This window comes from Vulpes vulpes, chromosome 2 (assembly GCF_048418805.1).
Source record: "Vulpes vulpes isolate BD-2025 chromosome 2, VulVul3, whole genome shotgun sequence".
Lineage (NCBI taxonomy): Eukaryota > Metazoa > Chordata > Mammalia > Carnivora > Canidae > Vulpes > Vulpes vulpes.
Genome location: NC_132781.1, coordinates 65341318 through 65364319, shown reverse-complemented (window position 1 = coordinate 65364319; position 23002 = coordinate 65341318). Strand labels below are relative to the sequence as shown.

The following is a 23002-nucleotide window of genomic DNA, read 5'->3' as shown; positions in this document are numbered from 1 at the left end:
AGTCACCTCTCACCACCGTCCTCGACACTCTTCCAAAATATGTTACGTAAGACAGATGACTTGCACATTGACTCTTAGCTAGATGATAGGACTTAAAATCATCAAACAGACATTACACACATTTGCATACAAACAAAGTCATCTATGTTGGCTTTTTCCACTTGCCATCCAAATGCTCGGACAGTTCATATAATGTATTTACTTTGAAAGGTAGGAGTTATATTTTAACTTCCTGATTGATTGCTCCTCGGATATAAGTGCAAGCAATGGTAGGAGAAGGCAGGAATTTCAGAAGCAGCAGCGTGTTCCACCAGGATGTCTATGAAATGGATTTCAGTTCTGCTGCTGCTCCAGCTGAGCTGTTACTTTAGCTCTGGGAGCTGCGGAAAGGTGCTGGTGTGGCCCACAGAATACAGCCATTGGATCAATGTAAAGACAATCCTGGATGAACTTGTCCAGAGGGGTCATGAAGTGACTGTTCTGACATCTTCAGCCTCCATTCTTGTTGATCCGAACAAATTATCTGCTATTAAATTTGAGATTTATTCTGCACATTTATCTAGAGGTGATTTTGAGGCTTTGTTCATAAAAATGCTCAAGATGTGGACATATGATATGCCAAAAGATTCATTTTGGGCATATTTTTCTGTAATGCAAGAAATTCTTTGGGAATATTTTGAGTGTGTTGAGAAGCTCTGTAAAGATGTAGTTTTGAACAAGAAACTCATGACAAAACTACAAGAATCAAAATTCGATCTCATCCTTGCAGACGCTGTGGGACCCTGCGGTGAGCTGCTGGCTGAGCTCCTTAAAATACCTTTAGTGTACACTCTCCGTTTCTCTCCAGGCTATGCATTTGAGAAACACATTGGAGGACTTCCGCTCCCTCCATCCTACGCACCTGTTATTCTGTCAGAATTAACTGATCAAATGACATTCATGGAGAGAGTGAAAAATATGCTATATGTGCTTTATTTTGACTTTTGGTTCCAAACAATGAATGTGAAGAGTTGGGATCAGTTTTACAGCGAAGTACTAGGTAAGTCCTGCTTTTCATTAGTAACATGAAATCTTAACTCTCCTAGTGCAAGGGAGGAGAGTTTGTATAAGTAGTAAGAGGGAGGAAATTTGTCTTTTAGAAGAAAATGATGACATGAAAGTATAAAATGATCTCTCAATCTCACAAACACATGCAAAGACTTATATATGACAGGGCCAGTTAGAATCCCCCTGTCCATTATGGGTCCATCACACTCTAGGGAGTCAATAACTGACATTAGAGCACTGAGGAATTCTTGAACCAATGACATATCCATTCCATGTGTTTGTTTGTAATATCTTTAAAAAGGGTTTTCTGTGGTTTGCTTTTTAATTTTTTTCTCAGTAAAGTATTTTATCCTTCCTTTGTTGTTTATCAAATACAGGGTGAAAATATTACTTATGCTATGCGTTACTTTTTAGAAGAATTTTAAGTCACAGCATTTTGAATCACGATTTCCTGTATAACCCTCACCCCCACACAGGCATAAGTTTCTCCATTATCAACATCCCCCATCAGGGTGGTACATTTGTTGCAATTCATGAACCTACACTGACACATTATTATCATCCAAAGTTCATAGTTTACATAAGAGTTTACTCTCAGCTTGGTACATTTTATGAGTTTTCAAAATTTATAATGATATGCATCTACCACTATTATATCAGAATAGTTTCGCTGTTTAAATTCTTGTCTGCTGTACTTATTTTCTATATATCCATTTTACTCTACTTTTTCCATCTTAAAAAAATGGCATTAGAAATGTCACTATCTTGATGAAAGCAGACATGTCAACTGAGGGGTCATATATTTCTAGTACAACTGTCTATAGTATTGAGGATATTATTCCCACTTGTTTCTTCAGTTTCCTTAGTTAAGAATTAAAGTGTTGGGATGCCGGGTGGCTCAGCGGTTAAGTGTCTGCCTTTGGCCCAGGATGTGATCCTGGGGTCCCGGGAGAGAGTCCCACATCAGGGTCCCTGCATGGAGCCTGCTTCACCCTAAGCCTGTGACTCTGCCTTGCTCTCTCCATCTCTGCCATGAATAAATAAATAAATAAAATCTTTTTTTAAAAAAGAGAATTAAAGTGATTACATATTACCTGAAAGATTTTTTCATAATTTCCAAGAAAACTTCAGAGTTTTCTTGAAAAATTGAGGATCAAGGGAATAACTTGCTAAATTGTAGAATTACACTGAGAACTCTAGGGAAAAGTGTTTCCGTTAGTTAATTGACAGGGGAGCTCAAATAATAGTTTACATTTGCATCTGTCACTTTTGCAGCATTTCAGATAAACAAATACATGTTTAATTTGACAGTGGCTTTAGGTTTAATAATGTTTTATGACTGTGAGTAACTCCTTCATAATTCCTTCATCCATAGCCAATTAGAAGGCTATGAGATACAATGGCTATGTTAGACTCAGGAATCTATAGTATGAAGTTTCTAATGATTACATATTCTTTCACCAGGGTTTATAAATCCTGTTTTAAAGGTCTAAACACACACACGTTAACAAGTTCACATAAAAAAAAAAAACTGTTACTGCCCTAAAGACAAAATGTGCCATGATTAAGAGTGCACGTATCTATTTCCATACTTGTGGAAAATATTCCAGCTGTTACTTGCAAATATTGTTAATACATAGATATTATTAAGCTCCTAATATTAACTAATTACAATAGTAAATACAAGCCATACCCCCAAAAACTCACAGTTTTCTTGGAAAATCTCGGATCAAGGGAATAATTTACTAAATTTTAGAAATTACACTGAGTATATGCCGGAAAGGTGTTTCTTTCCATTGGTTAATTGATTGGGGGGGGCTCAATTGTTTACATTTGCATCTGTTACTTTTGCAGAATTCAAGAATAAATAAATGCACGGTTTATTTTCATAGTGGCTTCGGTTAGGTTAACAAATTGGTTGTGAACGTACTACTCTGATGTGAAAATTGAGTCTCTTACACTTTGTCTTTCATATATACATATGATCAACATATATATATGCAAATGTATATATTTGCATCAATACATGTTTGTATCATATATGTGTTCTGTTAGCAAACTACAAATATTTTTAAGCCTTTTTTTTATTTTTTTATTTTTTTAAGCCTTTTTTATAACTAGTCAAAACTCTTTTCAGAAGATTCCATAGTATATTAACATTCCATTACTCTCGTTTCTTCTACCTGTTGCTTGTTATGAGATTTTTTTACTTTTTTATTTACTCTTATTTTTCTACCAAGTTTTACTTTTTAATTCCAGTATAGTTAACAGAGTGTTATATTACTTTCAGGTGTACAATACAGTGATTCAACACTTCCATACATCACTCAGTGCTCATCATGTGTTCACTTCTTAATCCCCATCACCAGTGTTACCCATCCCCCACATTCACCTCCCCTCTGATAACCATCAGTCTGTTCCCTACATTTAGAGTCTATTTCTTGGTTTCTCTCACTCTTTTTGTAATTTGCTTGTTTGGTTGGTTCATTAAATTCCACATATGAGTGAAATCATATGGTACTCGATTTTCTCTGACTTATTTTGATTAACATCATAGTATTCTCTAGCTCCATCTGCGTCACTGCAAACCTGAAGACTTCATCCTTTTTTTTTCTAAGATTTTTTTTTTAATTTATTTGAGAGGGAGAGAGAAAATGAGGCAGACTCCATACTGATTGCAGAGCTCCACTCAGGGCAGGATCCCAAGACCACAAGATCATAACCAGAGCCAAGACCAAGAGTTGGATGCCTAACCAACTGAGCCATCCAGGCAGCCCAAGATTTCATTCTTTTTTATGGATTAGTAATATTCATTGTATAAATATATCATTTCTTCTTTAGCCATTCTTCAGCTGATGGACACTTGGGCTGTTTCCATAATTTGGCTATTGTAGACAATGCTGCTGTAAACGACCAGGAGCATATGCCCTTTTGAATGAGTATTTTTATAATCTTTGGGTAAATACCTTGTAGTGCAATTCCTAGATCATAAGGTAGTTCACCATTAACTTTTTGAGAAACTTCCACACTTGTTTTTGTGGCTTTAATTTGAGCCATTTTGCAAGATGTGAGGTGATACCTCATTGTGGTTTTGATTTGCACTTCCCTGATGATGAATGATGATGAACATCTTTGCAAGTGTCTGTTAGCCATCTGGATGTCTTCCTTGGAAAAATAACTATTCAGGGCAGCCTGGGTGGCTCAGTGGTTTAGCGCCACCTTCAACCCAGGCCCTGATCCAGGAGATCAGGGATCGAGTCCCACATCAGGCTCCCTTCATGGAGCCTGCTTCTCCCTCTGCTTGTGTTTCTGCCTCTCTCTCTCTCTCTCTCTCTCTCTTTCTCTCAGTGTCTCTTATGAATAGATTAATAAAATATTTTTTGAAAATGCATATTCATGTCTTCTGCCCATTTCTTAACTGCGTTATTTGTTTCCTGGGTGTGGAGGTTGAGTTTGAGAAGTTCTTTATAAATGTTGGATACCATCTCTTTACTGAAAATGTCATTTGCAAATACCTTCTCCCATTCTGTAGGTTGCCTTTTAGTTTTGTTGGTTATTTCCTTGGCTGTACAGAAGATTTTTATCTTGATGAAGTCCCAATAGTTCATTTTTGTTTTTGTTTCCTTTGCTACCATCATCGTGTCTAGTAAGAAACTGCTGTTGCCGAGGTCAAAGAAGTCACTGCGTGTTTTCTTCCCAGGATTTTGATGGTTTCCTGTCTCACGCTTAGGTCTTTCATTCTACCTTGAATTTATTTTTGTGTATACTATAAGAAAATGGTCAAGGCAGCCCAGGTGGCTTAGCGGTTTAGCGCTGCCTTCACCTTAGGGCATGACTCTGGAGACCCTCCCAACTCAGACTCCCTGGGTGGAGACTGCTTCTCCCTCTGCCTGTGTCTCTGCCTCTCTCTCTCATGAATGAAAAAATAAAATAAAATAAAATACAGAATATTAAAAAAAAGGAAAATAGTGGTCCAGTTTCATTCTTTTGCATGTTGCTGTCCAATTTTCCCGACAACAAGAAACTGTCATTTTCCCATTGGATATTCTTTCCTGTTTTGTCAAAGATTAATTGCCCATATAATTGTGGGTTCATTTCTGGGTTTTCTATGCTCTTCCATTGATCTATGTTTCTATTTTTGTGCCACGACCATACTGTTTTGATCACTATAGCTTTAGTATAACCTGAAGTCTTGAATGGTGATACCTCCAGTTTTTTTTTTTTTTTTCTTTTTCAAGGTTGCTTTGGTTATTTGGGAACTTTTGTAGTTCCAACAAGTCTTAGGATTGTTTGTTCCAGTTCTGTGAAAAAATGCTGTTGGTATTTTGATAGGGATCACATTAAATCTAAAGATTACCTTGGGCAATATAGACAGTTCAATACTATTCTTCCAAGTTTTGTGCACGGAATGCCTTTAATCCTCAACTTCTTTCATCAGTATATTATAGTTTTCAGAGTACAGGTCTTTCACCTCTTTGGTTAAGTTTATTCCTAGATACTTCATTATTTTTGGTGCAATGGCAAACAGGATTGTTTTCCTAATTTCTCTCTTCTGCTGCATTATTAGTACATAGAAATATAACAGATTTCTGTACACTGATTTGTATCCTGTGACTTTACTGAATTAATTTATCCGTTCTAGGACTTTTCTGCTTAAGTCTTCAGGGTTTTCTATACAGAGTATCATGTCATCTGCAAATAGTGACAGTTTTATTTCTTCCTGACCAATTTGGATGGTTTTAGTTCTTTTCATTGTCTCATTGCTGTAGCCAGGACTTCTAGTACTATGTTGAATAAAAGTGGGAAGGGTGGACATCCTTGTCTTGTGCCTGACCTTAGAGGAGAAGCTCTCAGGTGTTTCCCATTGAGTATGATGTTCACTGTGGGTTTTCCATTTAAGCCTTTATTTTTGAGGTATGTTCCCTCGAAACCAACGTTGCTGAGGGTTTTTATCTTCAGTGGCTGTTATACATTGTCAAATGCCTTTTCTGCATATGTGGAAATGATCATATACTTTTTAACCTTTCTCTTATTGATGTGATCTGTTTGTTTTTTCCCCTTCAGGAAGACCCACTACACTATATGAGTTAATGAGGAAAGCTGATATATGGCTCATTCGAACCTACTGGGATTTGGAATTTCCTCGCCCACTCCTACCACATTTTGACTTTGTTGGAGGCCTCCACTGCAAACCTGCCAAACCCCTGCCTAAGGTAACTGATTCCTGCTTCTTTTGCTTTGTTTCCTCTGGGCCTTTTCATCAGTATTGTAGCTTACAAAGGTCATTCCTCAACAATATTCATGTGCCCCAACAATATCTGCAGGCAAATCTAATGTTTCCTTGCTGTCATTCCAACTTTTACACAATTCCTCATTTGAGATCCTAAAGTTTGACGACTTAGAGCATTAACAGGTTTAATTAATCTATGAGAACATATGTTTTCTGCCACACACCAAGGCCAGACAAAATCTCAGTAAACCTGAGCACAGAGAAAGCTACACTGTGTGTATAATGAGGACCATAAATTCTGTATATTTAATGAAGACCAAATAATTTCTACCACTTATATCTAAAAAAAATCTATAGTATAAAATTGTAATAGTAAACTCTTAGCATATAAGGTAATAATCTTTATGAAAAAAGCAATGATGTAATAAATTTTAAGTTGATATTGACCCTTCAAGACATAATTGATAAACAAGCATCCCTTACTGAATTACTTGATGTTCTCTTCATCATGCTGTATGTCTATCAGAGGAAAGAGCCCCTGTGATTACATCAGCCCTTGCCCGGATTCCACAAAAGTTTAGATAAATAATCTTAATCATATATAACTAGCTAATGAGTCTGTTAAACTCAGCAAAGGGTCTGATTACCCTGAAACTAAGATCTTATTCAATGGCTAACCTAATATCGATTTTGACTCTAAAATATTTAGGTGTGTATGTAACTCTCTCAAGGTCTAAATCCTGACGTAAAACTAGCAAAAGTTCTATTCAGTCTAACACAAGTGTCCACCAACAGATAAATTCTTAAACAAAATGTATTTACACACAACGGAATATTCGGCCTAAAGTAGAAGAAAATTCTAACACGTACTCCAAGGTGGCAAATCTTTGGGATATTATGCAAAGTGAAAGGGGGCAATCATAAAAAGACAAATACTGTATGATTCCCCTGATATAAGGTATCCAGATCCCTCAAATTCACAGAAATAAAAAGTATAATCATGTTTGCTAGTGTTGGTCAAGGAGGGGGGATTACTAGGTGGCTCAGCGGTTTAGTGCCTACCTTTGGCCCAGTGATCCTGGAGTCCCGGGATCGAGTCATAAATCGGGCTCCCTGCATGGAGCCTGCTTCTCACTCTGCCTATGTCTCTCCCTCTCTCTCTCTCTTTCTCTGTGTGTCTGCCATGAATAAAAAAATAAAATCTTAAAAAAATAAATATAAAAAATAATACAGATGTTCAAGGAGGGAATGGGTAATTGTTATATAATGGGTATTGAGATCCAGTTTAGCAAGATGAAAAAGTTCTGGTGATTAGTTGACCAACAGTATAAAATATACACACTATTGAACTGCATACTCAGATATACTTAAAATGATAATTTTTATGTGTGGTTTATCACAATAAGGATAAATACAGGCATTACTCTAATAATTCTTGATAATAATTCTTGATAATACTCTAATAATTCTTGATAATATCTTGTATCTATTTTTAGCTGTGTGTACAAAAATTTTTAAAGATTTATTTATTGGAGGCAGGGCAAGATGGTGGAAGAGTAGGGTCTCCAGGTCACCTGTCCCCACCAACTTTCCTAGGTAACTTTCAAATCATCCTGAAAACCTACAAATTGGGCCTGAGATTTAAAGAGAGAACAGCTGGAATGCTACATTGAGAAGAGTTTGTGCTTCTATCAAGGTAGGAAGACGGAAAAAAAAATAAAGAAATAAAAGGCATCCAAGGGGGAGGTGCTCCGAGAGGAGCCGGGCTGAGGCCCCAGCGAGAGCCCCCAGGACAGGAAAGCCGGGTCCCAGAGAAGCAGGAGCTTCACCAACCTTCCCCGACAGAACTGCGCTGGCAGGGAGCTCGGGCAGGCTCCCAGGGGCACTAACAGCACCTGCGCCCTGGGGAGAGCACGCAACACCCCGCAGCCGAGCTCCCTAAAGGGCTGGGGTGCGCCCGGCGGGGCCCCAGAAGTGGCTCAGGTGGCAGCTCCATGCAGAGGGGGCTGCGCGGGCCGCAGGAGCTTGATTCCTGTGCTGCAGGCCCTGGAGCCCAGGACGTCCAGGGGGCACAGCCCCGGATCCTGCGCTCCCCCCGGGACAGGCAGAGGCCGGGAGGGCACAGGACAGCCAGACGCTCCTGCCCCCGGGTGGCCCCGAGATGCACAGATGGGCATCCACTGCCCCCCGGAGCATCCAGGCCCCTGCGGACTAGGAGCTGCGGTAGTTACTGTGATAGTTACTCCAGAGCTGGAGAGCTGGACGCTGCCACTGTTGTTGTTCCTCCTGGTTTCAACTTGTACCTGGGATGGAGCAGGGCTGACAGGGAGCAGGGGCCTCACAGGATAAACAGCTCCCACTGAGCCGTGCACCTGGCAGGGGGTGGGGCAGCTTCCGCAGGTGCACACATCTGAGAATCAGCACAGCAGGCCCATCCCCAAGAAGAGCAGCTGGAAGGACAGGGGAAGACCATGTTCTCGACCAAGCAGCACTGGAAAGTTCCAGGGTAATCTGCAACTTACAGTATATAGAATCAGAGGATACCACTCCTTGTTTTTTTGTTCCTTGTTTGTACCCCCCATCCCTTATTTTTCTCTTTTTCTCCTTTTTCCAGTACAACTTGTTTTTAACCACTCTTCACTGAGCAAAATGACTAGAAGGAAGAACTCACTACAAAAGAAAGAAACAGAAACAATACTCTGCCACAGAGTTTCAGAATTTGGATTATAATTCTATGTCAGACACCCAATTCAGAAGCACAATTATAAAGCTACTAGTGGCTCTGGAAAAAATCAAAAGGATTCAAGAGATTTCATGACTGCAGAATTTAGATCTAATCAGGCTGACATTAAAAATCAATTAAATGAGTTGCATTCCAAGCTGGAGGTCCTAATGATGAGGGTTAAGAGGTAGAAGAACGAGTGAATGACACAGAGGACAACTTGATGGCAAGGAAGGAAGCTGAGGAAAATAGAGAAAAACAATTAAAATATCATGAGGATAGGCTAAGGGAAATAAATGGCAGCCTCAGAAGGAAAAATCTACATTTAATTGGGATTCCAGAGGGCGCCTAAAGGGTCAGAGGGCCAGAAAGTGTATTTCAACAAATCATAGCTGAAAACTTCCCTAACTTGGGAAGGGAAACAGGCATTCAGATCCAGGAGATTGAGAGATCCCCCCCTAAAATCAATAAAAACCTCTCAACACCCCAACATTTAATAATGAAACTTGCCATTCCAAACATAAAGAGAAGATCCTTAAAGAAGCAAGAGACAAGAGATCCCTAATGTTTATGGGGAGAAATATTAGGTTAACAGCAGACCTCTCCACAGAGACCTAGCAGGCCAGAAAGGGCTGACAGGATATATTCAGGGTCCTAAATGAGAAGAACCTGCAGCCAAGAATACTTTATCCAACAAGGCTCTCATTCAGAATAGAAGGAGAGATAAAGAGCTTCCAAGATAGGCAGAAACTGAAAGAATATGGGACCACCAAACCAGTTATGCAAGAAATATTAAGGGGGACTCTGTAAAAGAAAAAGGAAGCCCCAGGAAACAATCCACAAAAACAGGGACTGAATAGGTATCATGATGACACTAGGTTCATATCTTTCAATAGTAACTCTGAACATGAATGGGCTTAATGATCCCATCAAAAGGCACAGGATTTCAGACTGAATAAAAAAGCAAGACCCATCTATTTGCTGTCTAAAAGAGACTCATTTTAGACATAAGGACGCCTACAGTCTGAAAATAAGAGGTTGGAGAATCATTTACCATTCAAATGGTCCTCAAAAGAAAGCTGGGGTAGCCATCCTCATATCAGATAAATTAAAGTTTATCCGAAAGACTATAGTAAGAGATGAAGAGGGACACTATATCATACTTAAAGGATCTATCCAAGAAGAGGACCTAACAATCATGAATATTTATGCCGTGAATGCGGGAGCTGCCAAGTATATCAATCAGTTAATAACCAAAGTTAAGACATACTTAGATAATAATACACTTACACCTGGAGACGTGAACACAGCGCTTTCTACAATTGAGAGATCTTCTAAGCAAACATCCCCAAAGAAACAAGAGCTTTAAATAATACACTGGACCAGTTGGATTTCAAAGATATTTACAGAACTTTACATCAAAACGCAACTGAATACACATTCTTCTCAGGTGCACATGGAACTTTTTCCAGAATAGACCACATACTGGGTCACAAATCAGGTCTTAACTGATACCAAAAGATTGGGATTGTCCCCTGCATATTTTCAGACCACAATGCTTTGAAACTTGAACTGAATCACAAGAAGTTTAAGGATTTCAAACACGTGGAGGTTAAGGACCATCCTGCTAAAAGATGAAAAGGTCAACCAGGAAATTAGAGAAAAATTAAAAAGATTCATGGAAACTAATGAGAATGAAGATACAACCGTTCAAAATCTTTGGGATGCAGCAAAAGCAGTCCTGAGGGGGAAATACTTCACAATACAAGCATCCATCCAAAAACTGGAATGAACTAAAATACAAAAGCTAACCTTACACATAAAGGAGCTAGAGAAAAAACAGCAGATAGATCCTACACCCAGCAGAAGAAGAGAGTTAATAAAGATTCGAGGAGAACTCAATGAAATCAAGACCAGAACTGTGGATTAACAAAATCAGGAGTTGGTTCTTTGAAAGAATTAATGAGATAGATAAACCATTAGCCAGCCTTATTAAAAAGAAGAGAGAAAAGACTCAAATTAATAAAATCATGAATGAGAAAGGAGAGACACCACCAATACCAAGGAAATACAAATGATTTTAAAAACTTATTATGAACAGCTATATGCCAATAAATTAGGAAATATAGAAGAAACAGATGCATTTCTGGAAAACCACAAACTACCAAAACTGGAACAGGAAGAAATAGAAAACCTAAACAGGCCAATAACCAGGGAGGAAATTGAAGCAGTCATCAAAAGCCTCCCAAGACATAAAAGTCCAAGGCCAGATGGCTTCCCAGGGGAATTCTATCAAATGTTTAAAGAAACCATACCTATTCTACTAAAGCTGTTCGGAAAGACAGAAAGAGATGGAGTACTTCCAAACTCATTCTATGATGCCGTCTCACCTTAATTCTAAAACCAGACAAAGACCCTACCAAAAAGGAGAATTATAGACCAATATTCCTGATGAACACGGATGCAAAAACCCTCAACAAGCCAATAGGATCCAACAGTACATTAGGAATATTATTCACCATGACCAAGTGGGATTTATCCCTGGGATGCAAGGCTGGATCAACACTCGTAAAGCAATCAATGATAGATCATTTCAACCAGGGAAAAAACAAGAACCGTATGATCCTCTTAAAAGATGCAGGGAAAGCATTTGACAAAATACAGCATCCATTCCTGATCAAAAGTCCTCAGAGTGTAAGGATAGACGGAACATTCCTCAACATCTTAAAAGCCATCTACGAAAAGCCCACAGCAAATATCATTCTCAATGGGGAAGCACTGGGAGCCTTTCCCCTGAGATCAGGAACAAGACAGGGATGTCCACTCTCACCACTGCTATTCAACATAGTACTGGAAGTCCTAGCCTCAGCAATCAGACAACAAAAAGAAATAAAAAGCATTCACATTGGCAAAGAAGAAGTCAAACTCTCCCTCTTCACAGATGACATGATACTGTACGCAGAAAACCCAAATGACTCCACCCCAAGATTGCTAGAACCCATACAGCAATTCGGCAGTATGGCAGGATACAAAATCAATGCCCAGAAATCAGTGCCATTTCTATACACTAACAAGGAGACTGGAGAAAGAGAAATTAAGGAGTCAATCTCATTTACAATTGCACCTAAAAACATAAGATACCTAGGAATAAACCTAACCAAATAGGTAAAGGATTGATACCCTAAAAGCTACAAAACACTTCTGAAAGAAATTGAGGAAGACACAAAGAGATGGAAAAATATTCCATGCTCATGGATTGGCAGAATTAATATTGTGAAAATGTCAATGTTACCCAGGGCAATGTACACATTTAATGCAATCCCTATCAAAATACAATGGACGTTCTTCAGAGTTGGAACAAATCATCTTAAGATTGGTGTGGAATCAGAAAAGACCCCGAATAACCAAGGGAATATTAAAAAAGAAAACCATAGCTGGGGGCATCACAATGCCAGATTTCAAGTTGTACTACAAAGCTGTGGTCATCAAGAGAGTGTGATACTGACACAAAAACAGACAGATAGATCAATGGAGCAGAATAGAGAATCCAGAAGTAGACCCTCAACTCTATTTTCAATTAATATTCGACAAAACAAGAAAGACTATCCCCTGGAGAAAAGACAGTCTCTTCAATAAATGGTGCTGGGAAAATTGGACATCCACATGCAGAAGAATGAAACTAGACTATTCTCTTACACCACACACAAAGATAAACTCAAAATGGATGAAAGATTTAAATGTGAGACAAGAATCCATCAAAATCCTAGAGGAGAATACAGGCAACACCCTTTTTGAACTTGGCCACAGCAACGTCTTGCAAGATACATCCATGAAGGCAAGAGAAGCAAAAGTAAAAATATGAAATATTGGGACTTCATCAAGATAAAAAGCTTCTGCACAGTAACAGACACAGTCAACAAAACTAAAAGGCAACGTATAGAATGGCAGAAGATATTTGCAAATGACCTATCAGATAAAGGGCTAGTTTCCAAGATCTACAAAGAACTTATTAAACTCAACAGCAAAGAAGCAATCCAATCATGAAACGGGCAAAAGACATGAACAGAAATTTCACAGAGGAAGACAGAGACATGGCCAATAAGCACATGAGAAAAATACTCTGCATCCCTTGCCATCAGGGAAACACAAATCAAAACCACAATGAGATACCACCTCACACCAGTGAGAATGGGGAAAATTAACAAGACAGGAAACAACAAATGTTGGAGAGGATGCAGAGAAAGGGGACCCTTCTTGCACTGTTGGTGGGAATGTGAACTGGTGCAGCCACTCTGGAAATCTATGTGGAGGTTCCTCAGAGTTAAAAATAAATCTACCCTATGACCCAGCAATTGCACTGCTGGGGATTTACCCCAAAGATACAGATGCAGTGAAAAGCTGGAACACCTGCACCCCGATGTTTCTAGCAGCAATGTCCACAATAGCCAAACTGTGGAAGGAGCCTCGGTGTCCATCGAAAGATGATGGATAAAGAAGATGTGGTTTATGTATACAATGGAATATTCCTCAGCCATTAGAAACGACAAATACCCACCATTAGCTTTGATGTGGATGGAACTGGAGGGTACTATGCTGAGTGAAATACGTGAATCAGAGAAGGACAAACATTTTATATGGTTTCATTCATTTGAGGAATATAAAAATTAGTGAAAGGGAATAAAGGGAAAGGAGAGAAAATGAGTGGAAATATCAGTGAGGGTGACAAAACGTGAAAGACACTTAACTCTGGGAAAGAACAAGGGGTAGTGAAAAGGGAGGTGGGTGGGGTGTTGGGGTGACTGGGTGATGGGCACTGAGAGGGACATTGGCGGGAAGAGCACTGGGTGTTATGGTATATGTTGGCAAATTGACTCCAATAAAAATTTTTTTTAAAGATTTATTTACTTATTTATATGAGAGAGAGAGAGAGAGAGACTCTCACATGGGCTGGGGAGCAGAAGGAGAGAGAGAACACCCAGGAAAGTCTCCACTGGGCACAGAGCTAGACACAGGGCTCAATCTCACAACCCTGAAATCATAACCTGAGCCCAAATCAAGAGTCGGATGCTGAAACGACTGAGCCTCCCACGCAACCTCATAGAAATTCATTCAGTGGTGTTTGCTATGCTGTTTCTCCTTTTTGATGGAGCAAATTTTTTCTTCACAGGAAATGGAAGAGTTTGTCCAGAGCTCTGGAGAAAACGGTATTGTGGTGTTTTCTCTAGGGTCAATGGTCAATAACATGCCAGAGGAAAGAGCCAATGTGATTGCATCAGCCCTTGCCCAGATTCCACAAAAGGTTAGATAGAGTACCTTAATTGTATACAACTACCTAATGAGGCTGTTAAACTCTGTAAGGGTCTGACTACCCTTTCCTTCATGACATGAACATCATTATGATAGATCCAGTTTATCTCAAACATGAGGAAAATATAAATGGCAGATGCTAAGTACTACAGAAGTCGTTTTGACAATAACTTTGGCATTAACATTGAGATGGAAAGAAATATATTTAGGACGTGCAGAGTAAAGCTTGGTATTGTAATGTGTCCTGGGCAGGAATAGCAATCACCAAATTCTGTCTGTCATTCTTTCCTTTTCCTTACAAGATCTGCATTCCTTTCAAGACTTCCAAGGGCACTGACTACCTCATAGCTGTTCTCAGAAAGGAGTTAAATTTCAACAGTTATGTTAAAGAGGAACTGATAAAAGTCTGAAAAGCATCCTGCAGTTTACACTTATCAGATAATCCAGGTTCCTCTTCCTTCCCCTAAATTTTGAGGTAAGCCTCCTCAGTGTGCTGTTCAGAAAAACAATCACCAAACTATGTCTAGGCTTTCGTCCAGCCAAGATGACTTAGAGAAAGAGAAAAATTGACATGACTGATGAAATGGCCCTATTATGAGTGAAAGAGTAAGATCAATGAAAAGGGGGAAGATGGGTCCACTCCTCAGGGTGACCAAGTGCTTAGTAATATCTGGCTGCAAAGGACTCTAACTTATCAGAATAATAACTGCTCCCGATTAAGGAAGGAAAAAGAAACATATTAAGGAGTCAACCGGAAAAAAAGCCTAGCATGGGAAAGTTTCACATGCCTCTTTCTACATAAACTATGGTTGTAAATTCTTTTCCAATACATAGAATGCACCTGGCATATTTGGGTATTTGTGAACTACTTTTCGGTCACTGGAATAGTTTCTCCTTATGCTAATTTTTGCTTACTATCGCAAGTTATTTTAACATTCATATAGCAAATATATGCTAACCAATGCAAACTATATTCCAGTTATGAGGATTGCTGGGAAATTCTAAAATCAGAATCTATTTTAATATGGCAATGGAAATTGCTTGGCCATAGATTTCATATCAATCAATGCTGTCAGTGCTTTGTAGTGCATCATTGACATATGAACAACAAGTTCAATAAAACTTAGCACCACTACACTTTTGGAGTTTTTGTGACACGTACACTGTTATTTCTGAATTGCCAACAGGCTTTTCTTCCCACATGTAAAGAACTGCCAAACCAAGAAATACTAATAATAATCTGCATTCATGTAAAAAAATTACCTTTTTCTGGCAAGTAGTGCCTAATCATTAGTAATGTGAAAAAAGTTAAATGTCCTAAGGAGAAATTATTGATATTAATGAATTACTAATAAGCAGAATTACTTGTTTCTCACAAGCAGCAGATGACATATTTAGCTTTTTTGTGTATCAAAACATGTAAAACTCAAATAAAATAGCTTATGGAACAAATGGCTATGAACAAGTGGATATAAGGGAACGTCCTTCTGTATCACTTAAAAAGATGTAAATAGGTTGGTATTACATTGGAAGACGAAAGCAATGATAACGGACAAAGGTGTGGATTTTAGTAATTTCTTACTTGTTTGCACTAGAATTATAATAACTGCCTAAAATTTTCTTAAATGCTTGAATTTGTCCTTGATAATCTCATCTGTCTAATCCTCATGTGTGAAATATTATGATTACATTCATACTTGCTTGAATATAAAAATAAGTAACAAAATGGGGGTATTCTTACTATACTAGGGTTTTAGTAGTCTCATTTTTAATATCTTTTGTCCTTGTTATTTATCAGTCAATGAAAGGAGTCTAACTAGATTATCTCCTAAATTCTTTAAAATGTTCACAAGCTATAACTTCAAAGTTCAACTCATGAAATAAGGTATTTTCTTTAACAGGTTCTATGGAGATTTGATGGCAAGAAACCAGACACCTTAGGGCCAAATACTCGGCTGTATAAGTGGCTTCCCCAGAATGACCTTCTTGGTAAGAATCTGGCAAATACTGAATTGAAAGTAATCCTAACAAAATGATAGCAGTTCACCGAAAAGCAGTCTGACTGAGCATTTACTACTCAAAAACTCAAAACTCAAACTTAACTTTCTTATATTTATTTTGCAGACCTAGAGGGAAAAAGATAACCAACAACAGTTGGCATGTTTTTATACACAGTCCCATTCCTTATGGCCAGAATCAAAGTATCTGTATTTCAGCTGTAACTCTTCTCCCACATAAGTTGTTACTAACTACCTAGAGCATCGCTCTGTCTCCAAATTTTCCCACCTTATTCCTATCCTTTCTCCTTCTGCATGGGTATTCAGTGGCAATGGAAAATAATAGCCTCTCTTTTATTACCAGGGACTCTATATTTTCTCTAGAAAAATACCATAATCTTTTCCATGAAGTCACAACACATTTCACGATAAAGTGCTATCTTTCCTTCCCCTGATTTGAGCCACCACCATCACACTTCCTGCTGCCTTGACACCCTACATGTGAAACTCAGTGACTTTACTGTGTCTTTAAGAGAATATGTTCTAACATACCACCTCCCTTTCTTTTTTTTGCACCCTTTCCCCTTTTTTGGGTGATAACCAGAATGTTATCGTTCAATTTGTCTGTCCAGCAATCTTGTATTCATTTTTCAAGTTACAAGCACCACACCAATCTTCATTTACCTCTCCAGCACATTTATGTGCTTCTTGCGCTGAGAGCCAAAAGACATTTTAATACTGTTTCATGTTTATATAATAACATATGTCTTATGTTGCCCAATTCTCATTTTATTTCTAAGACTTACGGTTAATAATGTGCTGAGATTCATCCAATCCTAGGTCATCCGAAAGCCAAAGCCTTTATAACCCATGGTGGAACCAACGGCATCTATGAGGCGATCTACCACGGGATCCCCATGGTGGGCATTCCCTTGTTTGCCGATCAAGCTGATAACATTGTTCACATGAAAGCTAAGGGAGCAGCTATCAGACTGGACTTCAGCACAATGTCTAGTGCAGACTTGCTCAATGCGTTGAGGACAGTCATTAATGACCCTTCGTGAGTATTACATTTTTTTTCAATTGATAGAATTTATCAATAGATTATCGATAGATTATTGATAGATAGTCAACGGTGGCTGTGAGTTTCCTCCCATTCTTAAGAGGCTAATTTGGAAAGAAGCCAAGTGATAGACTGATCTTAAATCTACTTTTATTTACAACCAGACATTTATTTCACAGTTGCATTTAAATCCCTTTGACTTAATAGGCAACCAATTACTGCAACAATTTTCTACATACACAAATGCAAACGATTATATAGTAATTGTAAGAATATTTCAAAGTTCCTATGATAGAAACCATAGAATGAAAGAATGAAGAACTTGAAGTCATGTAAAGTGACTCTCAATTAAGTACCAAAATTTCCAAAGCTATAAATCTCTTTTTGCTCAAACATTGATTTTGGTTCTTATTGTTAATATATTTTATGTGTAATTTGTGTACCATAAACTAAAAGTATAAAATTCAAATATGTGTAGTGTATTATGGAACTATGAAACCATCACCATAATCTAAGTTTGGGACATTTTCATTAGCCCAAGAAGAAATCACATACGACTGACTTAGGAGTCTTTGCCCATTTCTCTTGCCTCAAGTAAACATTAATCTACTTCTGTCTCTACAAATTGCTGTATTCTGGCTGTTTCATACAAGTGGAATCATACCACTTACGGGCTTTTGCATGTGGCTTCTTTCATTTGGCATGTTTTTGAGTTTCATTCGTGTGGTAGGTTTGTATTGCTGAATGATAAATATCCTATGGTATGGATATGTTACAATCTATCCATGTATCAGTTCGTGAACATTTGGGTTATTTCCTCATTTAGGTATTATCAATATTGCTACACATTTATTGTGTGAACAAAATTTTTCACTTCTTTTGGGTAGACATCTAGGAGTAGCATTTTGGGTAGACATCTAGGCCACAGATTATCTCTCTGAGGAACTGCCAAATTGATGTCCAAATAAGTTGCACTATTTTACATTTCCGCCAGCTAAGTATGGGAGATTCAAGTTCTCCACATCATTTTCAACACTTGCTATCAACTTTTTTATTACAGCCATCCTAGTGGGTCTCTCCTTGTGGTCTTCGTTTTCATTTCTCTTACAGCCAAAGTTATTAAACATCTTTTCATGTACTTATTGTCATTCACATATCAGAAACACTGAAAAATGTATTATGGGGAGAAAATGGTAGAGTAATTGCATAATAAAAATACCTTAAAACAAGAGAGAAAGGTAAAGAAATATAAGGCAGGTTGGCCAAATAGAAAAGAAAACAGACTAAGACAGTAGATGAAAATATAAATATGCCAAGACATTAAATCTAAATAGACTAAATAATTTAAAGACAAAGATTGTCAGAACACATTTTTTAAACTATATGCCAGTTATAAGACATGTTCAAATAGAAATGCGCAAAAAGATTTAAGTACGAAGAAGGTAGGAAATGACCTATTCTAGCAGTAACCGCAGAAAGATGTTGGACCCATGCTAAGATCAGACATGCTAGTCCAGAATCACCAACAAAAATAAAGAGAAGTATTTCATAATGAATTGATTGATCTTTCAAAACAGTCCAAATTACCAATTAGTGACGCCTACTACGGCAAACATCAAAATGCAGTAGAAGTGGGCCAAAGAACAAACATTCAAATTTACAGTCATAATATTGAATTTTTAAACATCTTTCTCAGTAACATAGAAAAATAAGATCAGAACAAGGGAAAAAGATAAGATAATGGAAGGGAGAAATACCTAAGTGTTTTGAAGGACACAATTTAAAAATGCAACCCATCTGACATATATATAAAACAACAGAGAATACCCATTTTTCAAGAATGGAATAGATACTGGAATTAACCATACGTGGGCCATAAACCAAAAGGAATTTTGAAGAATATAAATCATCAAGAGCACACTGTTCAGCTCTAGTGGGATTCACTTAGAATCATCAAAAAGAAAGACAACTAAAACCTCTCTACATTTTGGAAATTCAGCAATATACTTCTACATAACTCAGCCAATAAAGAAATCATACTCATCAATACACCTCTTCTCAGCAATTCCACTTCTACATATATACAAACACTTGTACAAACATGTAAATCAAAAGATACAAGATTTTTATGGCAGCATTAGTAGTAATGGCCAAAAGATTATTAACACAAATGGCTATTGATCGTTAAATGATGAAGTAACCTGTGCTATTGCCAACAATGGAATACCTAACAGTGCTAGAATTAACCAACAACTCTTACACAAAAGACCAAAGGAAATGAGCGCTCACTTCATATTCTAATATATAAATAATAAAAACTAACCTATGATGACTAAAAGGATCAGGGCAGATGGGGTGCTTCTGGGTAGCTTGTGACACCCTATACCAATATCTTAGTAGTAGGTACATTATTACATCCACTTCACAATAATATTCTAGCTAATTTTGAATGTATGGGTATTCCGTGAAGACTGTGCATATTTCTTATGTGTTACGCCTGAAGGTTATTTTGGAAAATAAAACATGTTTTCAAGTTCTGGGTTGCAAATAGCAAAACACATACACATAGACACAAACAGAACAAATGTCTCAAGGTGCTAGGATAGTGTGGCCCAGAAAAGTCTCTCTGAGACGGGACACAAAGCTGGGTCATCCATCCAAAGGTAGAAGCAGCCTTGGGGTGTGGCAGGGAAGTGTCCAGCAGACACCGAGGAGCCAGAAAGTGCAAAGGTGCTGGCTGAGGTGGGATACGTCTGGCAACTTCAGTGAACTGCTAGCAAGCCTCTGGGCCTACAGCAGAGTGTACGTGGGACAAAGTGACAGGAAACGAAGTTGCCGGGTGTGTGTATTTGCAAGATCCTAGAGTCCAAAATCCATATTTGAATTTTACTGTAGGTAGTGAGAAGCCAGTTGGAAATTTTTAGCAGGGAAGTGTCATAATCTGATGTCTGTTTTCAAAAATCAGACTGGCTACATGATGGAAAATAAAGAGTAGAGGATAGAAGAATGGAAGGACGAGGCCCGGTGAGGTGGCATTTTACTCACCATGACGCAATTCCCTTTCCTGCTTCATGAGGATCATTCTATAAGTGCATTTCCACCGTCTCTTTTATAGCTGTTACGATGGCTCGTATCCTTTTCTCTGTTAGAAAAGATCAAACTGGGACGCCTGGGTTGCTCAGTGGTTGAGCATCTTGCCTTTGGCTCAGGGCATGATCCTGGAGACCTGGGATCAAGTCCCACATCGGGCTCCCTGCATGGAGCCTGCTTCTCCCTCTGCCTGTGTCTCTGCCTTTCTCTGTGTGTCTCTCATGGATAAATAAATAAAATCTTAAAAAGAAAAGATCAAACTATCCTAACTTCCATTTTTACTTTTCAAAACATTCATCACTCAGAAAATTCCAATTTAAAACCCAAATCTCCTATGAGGACCCAAATAAAAAACACACGACTTCCGTAATTCTATGGCACTTGTTTTGAATCATTTGTATGGCAGTTTTTAAAAAGACCTTTCATGGGAATTCTTTGATTTGGCAAATTAACTTCCTTTCAATGTCGGTATCTTTACGTTTCTCCCTTAGGTACAAAGAGAATGCTATGAAATTATCAAGAATTCAGCACGATCAGCCTCTAAAGCCCCTGGACCGAGCAGTCTTCTGGATCGAGTATGTCATGCGCCACAAAGGAGCCAAGCACCTGCGGCCAGCCTCCCACGACCTCACCTGGTTCCAGTACCACTCCTTGGATGTGATTGGGTTTCTGCTGGCCTGTGTGGTAACTGCTATGTTTGTCACCACACAGTGTTGTCTGTTTTGTTGTCGGAAGGTCGCAAAAACAGGGCAGAAGATAAAAAAGGAGTAGTCGTATCTGAGGCCTCAAGCTGGTCTGCCTCCTAGATGGGACTCCTCCAGTTGATGCCAGCAAGGAGTTATGATTTAAAGTTCCCTTCCCCTGTGAAGAAACGACTCCTCCCAACTTAGCTTCTGAGATCAACATCTGCTCTCAAGGGATTTATTGCCTGTTTAAGAGTCAGAAATGTGTCATGCCAACAGAAAAACTGGCAAAATAAAATTAAATTAAATAAAACTCTACGGGAATTTACAGAAACTTATTATTCTAAATGAAAAGTCATCCCCCTCCAAAACTTACTGAGCTTACCTGTGTTTCCAACATTGGGCATGAATATAAGAACATTCAGTAGGCTATTCACAATATCACTGTTACTCTGCAAATACTCAGAATATTTTAACTTCATTTTGGTGCAAAATTTGTCGTTTCGTCCTTTGCTAGAGAAACTACAGATAGTTAAAGTTGTATAAAATGACTTACCCATCCATTTTGTTTTGGGTGACCACTAATTCTCCTTGACTTTTATAGTGTACCCAGCCTGAGCATCACTCCTTACCCTGGGACATGGCAAGTTGATGGCCTTCAACCACCTTGTCAGTATCCTGTGGAATGTATGGGATTTAGAAATATAACAGCTGTTTCCTATTATAAAACTGAGCTATTGGGCACCTCAGTCCATTAAGCTCCTTACTCTCGGTTTGAGCAGCGGTCATGGTTCAGAGTTGTGGGGTCAAGCCCTGCATTGGGCTCTGTGCTCAGCTTGGAGTCTGCTGGAGGTTATCTCCTTCTCCCTCTCCTTCCCCCTCTATTCCTCTACCACTCACAAGCATGCTCTCTCTCTTTCTCTCTCTCTCTCTCTCTCTCTCTCTCTCTCAAGTAAATAAAACCTTAAAAGAAAAAGAAAGCTGAATTAATATATGATAGATCGGTTTCATTAGCTTATTCTCTTTACCTCACAGTCCTTTAAAACAATTCACCTGGTGGCTTACACTCTCATTTTACCCTTTGATTATGGATATAAAGTTTCAGTTGTAGGTTGGATAGTATAGAATATGCTCCCTAGAGGAACTTACTAAATTTTCACTCTCCCCTACGGTGGGGGTACCTATATACATCTTCTCTTTTGAAACCAGACACATCATCACTTTGCTGTTACAGATATGGTGAGCAATTCAATGTGTTAGTTCAATGCAGTTTGAAATCATGATCATTCTGTATGACCATACTTTAGACGAGCATGACTCATTCTTTCTCTTTCCTCAGCAGCCTGCTTGCTGTTCCATCTTTTCCATTAACATAATAGGAAACAATGAATCCTTTGGCGTGATAAAAAACAGATTGCAATCATTTCCTTAAACCTAGGTACACCAAGTCTGGCGATAATCAATAACAATACAAAGAACAAAAACTATGTGTTTTATGGAAACAGAATCGACCCACAAGGATTCTCAAGAGCCTCCTGAAACCTAAGCATCGGGAATCAATCACTTTATGATTGAAGTGGTTCAGATGACAGAAAAATACCTGTCTTCATTGGTTAAGAAGACCATCACTGTAGTCTCACAACATTCTCTCCCCTAAAGCATGAGTTTCTCTTAAAAACAAGTTAAAACAGATGTGGGGCTGGGGGCGAGGTTTGGGGTGGGAATTCTCAGAAAAGTTTATCATGAATTTCCATACAATTCTTTGAGATATTTGACACATTTTTAACTCAAGAGACTAGAGAGCCATAGCAGATAATATGGTTAAACCGTGAATACGGGTTTAATTAATTGTCCTCAAATCTA

General features: G+C 38.4%; 1 protein-coding gene across 3 annotated transcripts; it reads left to right on the top strand.

Annotated features, from left to right (window-relative positions):
* Positions 1–260: 260 nt before the first annotated feature.
* Positions 261–21452, top strand: LOC112923639 (UDP-glucuronosyltransferase 2B31-like). Of its 3 annotated transcripts, none has more exons than XM_072748840.1 (6): positions 261–1039; positions 6112–6260; positions 14167–14298; positions 16208–16295; positions 17144–17363; positions 20948–21452. In XM_072748840.1, the coding sequence occupies exons 1-6, from the start codon at positions 316–318 to the stop codon at positions 21225–21227; spliced, it is 1593 nt and encodes a 530-aa protein (XP_072604941.1). In that variant the 5' UTR covers positions 261–315; the 3' UTR covers positions 21228–21452. The 3 variants fall into 3 exon arrangements, with proteins under 3 accessions (XP_072604941.1, XP_072604943.1, XP_072604942.1); XM_072748842.1 differs by lacking the exon at positions 20948–21452 and adding an exon at positions 20332–20709 and having other exon boundaries at positions 274–1039; XM_072748841.1 differs by lacking the exon at positions 14167–14298 and having other exon boundaries at positions 274–1039.
* Positions 21453–23002: the final 1550 nt, after the last annotated feature.